The sequence below is a fragment of the Helianthus annuus genome, chromosome 15 (genome assembly GCF_002127325.2).
Source record: "Helianthus annuus cultivar XRQ/B chromosome 15, HanXRQr2.0-SUNRISE, whole genome shotgun sequence".
NCBI classification, from domain to species: domain Eukaryota; kingdom Viridiplantae; phylum Streptophyta; class Magnoliopsida; order Asterales; family Asteraceae; genus Helianthus; species Helianthus annuus.
This window is the reverse complement of record NC_035447.2, coordinates 146,284,608-146,290,969: the sequence shown is the minus strand read 5'-3', so window position 1 is coordinate 146,290,969 and position 6,362 is coordinate 146,284,608. Positions and strand designations below refer to the sequence as shown.

At 38.3% G+C, this 6,362-nt stretch overlaps 1 protein-coding gene across 3 annotated transcripts; it reads left to right on the top strand.

The window, feature by feature from the left end:
- The first annotated feature begins 1,395 nt into the window (after positions 1 to 1,395).
- LOC110912636 (E3 ubiquitin-protein ligase RING1) lies at positions 1,396 to 5,256 on the top strand. 3 transcript variants are annotated; one of them, XR_002578078.2, is made up of 3 exons: positions 1,434 to 2,584; positions 4,711 to 4,794; positions 5,039 to 5,256. XR_002578078.2 is itself a non-coding variant. In XM_022157404.2 (2 exons), exon 1 carries the CDS (start codon positions 1,418 to 1,420, stop codon positions 2,576 to 2,578), a length of 1,161 nt encoding a protein of 386 aa, XP_022013096.2. In that variant the 5' UTR covers positions 1,396 to 1,417; the 3' UTR covers positions 2,579 to 2,584; positions 5,039 to 5,256. The 3 variants fall into 3 exon arrangements, 2 of the variants coding, with proteins under 2 accessions (XP_022013096.2, XP_035839584.1); XM_022157404.2 differs by lacking the exon at positions 4,711 to 4,794 and having other exon boundaries at positions 1,396 to 2,584; XM_035983691.1 differs by lacking the exons at positions 4,711 to 4,794; positions 5,039 to 5,256 and adding an exon at positions 3,742 to 4,688.
- Positions 5,257 to 6,362: the final 1,106 nt, after the last annotated feature.

The window sequence follows — 6,362 nt, the reverse complement described above, 5'->3', positions numbered from 1 at the left end:
TTTCGTGCAAAATTGAATAAGCAAATTGAAAGTCATTCACTAAATTATGAGTTTCACGCCTATTTTGGTGAAATCATCTCGTTTGTATAATACGAGTGTCTAATTTTAAAAATATAACAAGTTTAATTATTTTTATAAAAATATTACATATAACATTTATTAATTAATTTTTATCCTATTTGAAAAATATAACAATTTTTAATGTATTTTGTATCAATTTTATAATAATTTTTAACAGAAAAAATATAACATTTAACAACAAAATATCATTTGTACCTGATCAGTTTTGTACGAAAATTCAGGGTAAGCGGGTTGATCGTCACCCAATGGTTCTTGCGCGTAAGAAGGCTGACCAACGTCTTCTTGTACTCCCAAGGCACCACTAACGAAAACGTTGTTGCCAACGTCTTCTTGTACTTCCTGTCCGTACGAGGCACCGTAACCGACTTTATAATACGGAGACCCATAACCATGATCATAGCTAGACACGTTCAGATCTGGTAACAAAGGTTGGCGGGGCATAGCAGACTGAAAAAAAAAAACCAACTGGTAAAAGGTAATGATAAGTTTAATGTCGAATAGAAAAAAGTAAATATATATACTTACCTCGTTGAGGTCTGGCAACAACGATTCATTATGATGGGGACGATAGCTGGACACGACCTCCCCCGCGTGATCATCATTTCCTCTCCGATCGTAAGAATCAGGGACATTAGACCCCGCCTAATACAAATGGTGTGCTAAGTATTTCAAAAACAAAAAAAGAACAAGTTAACAAAATTATATACCACACTGCTATCCGGAATAAACGTGCTCGTGTTTGTTTCAGACGGCTCGCCGATAATGTGGTTGAACCAAGACATATTTGTTAGCGAATGTGAATATATAACGAAGACGATATAATCATCGTCTTCTTCATCGTTTAAATAGGGGAGGCAGAATTCGAATGCAGAATTCAATACGGGTCGTATAGCCCTATACACATCGTATAAGGCTTACGTCAATCACTTTACGTCACTTTTGAGTGACAGAAAGCTGCTCGTACTTCCTTAAAAAAAGTAATAAGCATCGTATAGGTTTATACAATGTGTATTAGGGTTGCCCGGGGAGACATTATCAGCCTGACCTAAAAGTTTGAACCAACTTAATAAGCATCGTATAGTCCTATACGCATATTAGGGGCATGTTTGGCTAAACTTTTTGAAACAACTTATTAGTTTTTTGAGAAGTCATAAGTTCCAAAATGATGTTTGACAATGAGGTTGTATGTGAGGGAAAAAATAACTTTTCCAAAAAGTCATTCCATACTGACTTTTCTAAAAAACCAATTTTGAATGACGATTTTAGCATTTTACACTTAAAAAATAGGGTCCAAGTTTGAAACGCATCTACCCAAAAGCCCAGTACTTATTTACACATGATGCCACACACACTTTCAATTCTCAACTTAAAACCACCCAAAGCCTCTTTTCCCATTTCTGAAGTTATTACAACCATTAAAACAATGTCACAAAGAGTCTACAGGGACGGCGACGGTGGCGATGGCGATGGCGACGGCGGTGCCGCACAGCTTTACTTCTGCCATGAATGCAACCGTACGGTTTCCATTAGACCTTCCGCTTCTTCCGAACTGCTTTGCCCCGATTGTAACGGTGGATTCCTTGAAGAATACGAAAACCCTAACCCTAGCTCCGGCAATCCGTTTCTCGATTTTGATGATGCGTCGCCGTTTGCCTCGTTGGCGTCCGGTTTTCCTCTCGTCTTCTCTTCGAGTTCTTCTGATTTTCAGAACCCTAACGATTTGTCGGCGTTGTTTGGTGGCCCGATGTCTCGACCGTCCGATGGAGGTGTTCAAACCCCTGGGGAGTTTAATCCGTTTGCGTTTTTACAGAATTATCTTAATACTTTGCGAGCAGGTGGAGCAAATATTCAGTTTGTAATTGAGAACAATACGGATGGGGATCCGTCAGGGTTTCGTGTTCCGTCGAATTTAGGTGATTACTTTATTGGTCCTGGATTGGAACAACTGATTCAACAGCTTGCTGAGAATGATCCGAATCGGTATGGCACGCCTCCTGCGTCGAAATCGGCTGTTGAAAACCTTCCGAGTGTTAAAATTAGTAAGGAGTTGATGGAATCCGATTATTCGGATTGTGCAGTGTGTAAAGATAGCTTTGAACTTGATGAGGATGCTAAGCAGTTGCCTTGTAAGCATATTTACCATCCGGATTGTATTTTGCCATGGTTGGAGCTGCATAATTCTTGTCCGGTTTGTCGGTATGAATTGCCAACGGATGATCCGGATTATGAGAATAAGTCTAGGCAAAGTTCTGGCGGTGGCGGTGGTGGTTCTGGTTCTGGTGGTGCGTCGTCGGGTGGTTCAGGGGGCGGTTCTCATGATAATCCTCTGACACCTAGGACTATTGAAAGGAGGTTTAGGATAAACCTGCCGTGGCCTTTTTCGGGGTTCGGTACGTCTGCTGAGACGAGCAATAGTGGAGCAGGGAACAACAACAACAATTCAGGAGATGGTAATCAAGGGAGTGGTGGTCAGGCTAGACAAGAAGATCTTGATTGAAGACAGGTTTGTGTGAATGTTATCACCTGATGTTATTAGTTGCTTGTTTAATACCATAGGTAAGTTGCATTGGTTAAGTTTCTTGTCTCATGTTGTGTTGATCCTAATACGGTGTTCCCGAGTCTCATTTAATAGGGGATGGGAAGGAAAATGAATTAAGAGAGAAAAAGAAGGAAAAGATGTGATTTTTTTCGTGTTCCCGAGTTTAATGAAAAGTAAGGGAAAAGAGAAGAAATCAAGCATTTTATGTGTTCCCGAGTTAGAAGGAAAAGAAAAGAAAGGAACAATTTTACCATTATATCCATTATAACAAGGATTAGATACGAGGGTAATTTAGTAATTGATAGATTTTCTCTCCTATCCTAATCTCTCCGATTTGGGAGGATAAATATACATACAAATTTTCTTCCCTTTTCCCGTCCCCTACTATCCTTAAAAAATATCAGGAACATGGTTTTTCATATTTCCGTCTCTTTTCTATCCCCTCCCCTGTTAAATGAGACTTGCATGCCTAATGAGTTGGGGGGGAAATTTCACCCATCCGATCAAAACATGCCATGTCGTTTCCCCTCTCATTCTCCCCTCTTGCCCAAAAACACAAGGGGTTTCCCCCAAACCATTTAAAAAAAGCAAAAGCAATAAAAGGTATGATTGGTTGAGAGATGTGGGCCCCACTATTACCTCCTCTCTCTCACCATTCCCCGCATGTGGCATATGTTCACCGGTTAACCTCCATCCTTTCCCTTCCCCGCGCGTCAAAACTTCACGGCGGCACATCCCCGTGCGGCAAAACCTTTCCCCGCAAGCACTTGCCGCGACCACCCGGTACACCCTAACAACCCTTTACTAGTTAGTAATAGTAATACACCCAATGTTCTCTTTTGACATACAAAGATATTAAAGCATCTTTGGGTTAATTAATGCATAAATACCAGAGAAATAGAACTTGAAACTTGTTTATCAATGGTAGGGCAGTGGGAAGGATGTATGAGATGAGCATTGGTTGTATGTCTTTCTTTGTGGGTCAACCAGGCACGTAGGCGGGTTGGGCCTCTTATGATCTGCTTGCTTGTGTCGATGCTGTTGCTATCTACTCTTGCATGTTAACATCTATATTTTATAGAGATTCAAGTGTTTTTACTAAAACAATTTTGGGGATGCAGATATAGTTTGTGAGAATATGGAATCTAAAGCAGGATCGTTTGTGTGCTGATAGTGTGTTTAGGTTGCCAACAGTGGCGGATCCAGGGGTGTTTTGGGGGTTCCCGGGAACCCCCTCGATTTGGAAAAAAAATGAAAAAAATAGTGGAAATTTTATATGATTTAAAAAATATAGTAAGAATTAGTGAAAATCTATTAAAAGGAACCCGGTGAAAATAATTCCCGAATCCGCCACTGGTTGCCAAAGTAGTAGAGTAGTTTCACTGCTCAAGATTCAAAACAGGTTATTGCACTGTTTCAGATTAGGCGATTAAAACCAACCTCGTTTTTTCCATAACATGCGTTTATTTGAAGGATTTTATCTAGAAAACAATGTATTTTTATGTTAAGTTAATTAATCTTTTGCGTTTTAAATTTGAAGGATCATTAGAGTTTAAAGTTTTTGTATCTTTGCTTTATTCTTCCGTGTGAAAACGATATTTCTTTTTTTATTTTTTGTTACATATATATATATATATATATATTTATTTATTTTGAGCTTTTTGTGTGCTATGGGCTAAAGACACTACTATGAATTAAAGACACCAAGATCTTCAGTGTAGATTATAATAGTGACTTTGTATAAAGTCATAGAAAGATATTGTTGAAATTGTAGGATGTTCTGTGCTCGGGAAGGCTCAACTGGGCGAGTTTCATGAGATTTCCCAAACCGGTTGAGAAACTTTTTTGTGTTTCAAATTGTATTTCATATGTCTAAAATGTCAATGGAGTTTGTAGATCAAAATCGAACTAGGTAATGTCGAGTCAAGCTCGTTAATGTTCAAAAAAGAGTCAGCTAGGTGATTTTGTTAACCTAATAATTCAGTTAGGTGTGTTTTAAATTGCTTGTTTGAACGTTAATATGTTATCTGCTGGGAAAAATGTAATCACATTTCGTAGTAAGGATGAACTTGTAATTTATAATCCAGCAGGTATAATCGGTTTGAGATCGGGATTGCTCACACTTCTCTTCAACCAAACATGCGATGAAAGCGTTTTAAGTTGAGAATTGAATTGTACGTATTGCTTTAAATGTGATACACTATTTGGTCATGCAACCACATAAGCACATCTTTTTTCTCTTCCGGTATGTACAAGTGCTTATGTGATTCTCGCAGTTTGCATGTCTCAAAGCAAATAAACCGTGTAAATAAGCAACCCTTGATCAAAAAATAAACAGGAAAATGTCTTGTTTGCTGTGCACCATGGATGGCACACACATTGCTGATTTTTTACTTAATTGTGAATGTTTTTTGGCAGGGGGAAGGTGGTGTACTATGTTGAACATACAGTGAATCTTTTATCTTATTATATACATGGAAGATTAGAGGGACAGATTGATGTATCTTTTGGATGGTATTACAATTCTTGTGAATCTCTTTGCTTTTCATCATCTTTCTTTCTGTATAAAACTCTTGGATCATTTCATGCCGAGTTTTCGTGGCGGATACAAATTACTATGTTTGTGATTTTGATTTGCTTTCTTGGTCCACTAAAATGGGTCGTGTTTGTATGTTCGCGGGCTGAACTGTCGAACTGATATTGACCTATAATTTTTACACGAACTGGTACATAGCAACACCCGACCGAATATCAGGAAAAGCACAAATGTTTTTTACACAAGGAATAATGGATTTTAGTAACCTCAACTATTGCCCGTTGGCCGGCAACGGTCCCAACTTTAAAAATTCCCATTGGCGGTCCCATCTTTTCACATACTGGCCTTCAGTGGGACCTGACTAACAGAATCCTAACGCCGTTAGTCTCTGGTCGCCGGAAAAAAATGTATTTGATTGGAAAAAGGTTCCTAAAGGTCCGATCTATGGTTACAAACAGGGTTGGGACGAAAACTTAGTTTTCCGGCTTAGAAATTGAGTTTTCCGGCCAAAAAAAAGTTTCCCGTCGAAAAATGAGTTTTTCCGGTGACATTAATAATTGGGTTTTTTTTACTTGAAAAGGTTCCTAAAGGTGCGTAATAAGGTTACAAAAAGGTTTGAGACGAAAATGTTGAGTTTTCCGGCCAAAACGAGTTTCCGGCGTCCGGAGACTAACAACGTTAGAGTTCTGTTAGTCAGGGTCCATTTAAGGCCAATATGTGAAAAGATGGGACCGTCAGTGAGAATTTTTTGAAGTTTGGACCGTTGCCAGCCAACGAGGGATTATTAAAATCTATTATTTTCTATACACAATTGTTCTCAAAGTGTAGATGTTGATGTCACTTCTTTTATTAATCTTAAAGATTTGACATAGAATACCACTCGTTCTAAGTTTCGATAAAAATATCTTTTAAAAAATCTATAGGCCCCTCAAGGTTTTTATAGGATTTTGGTAGTTTTCTATTTTGTTCCGTAACAACACACACACTACACAAGCTGTGTCAACATTCACTTTAAAAAATATCATTTGTACGCCCAGTTGCCCAAACACTTCAACTACATCTTTAACGTATAAGCATAGTTTGTTTGATCTCGCATGGTTTCGTTAAATGGTGTAGATGGTATGTAGAATGCATAAAAACCTTATAACTCATGCATTTATACTTTGATAATCAATTTAAGTAAAATTGTTATGTGAATGAAAACAC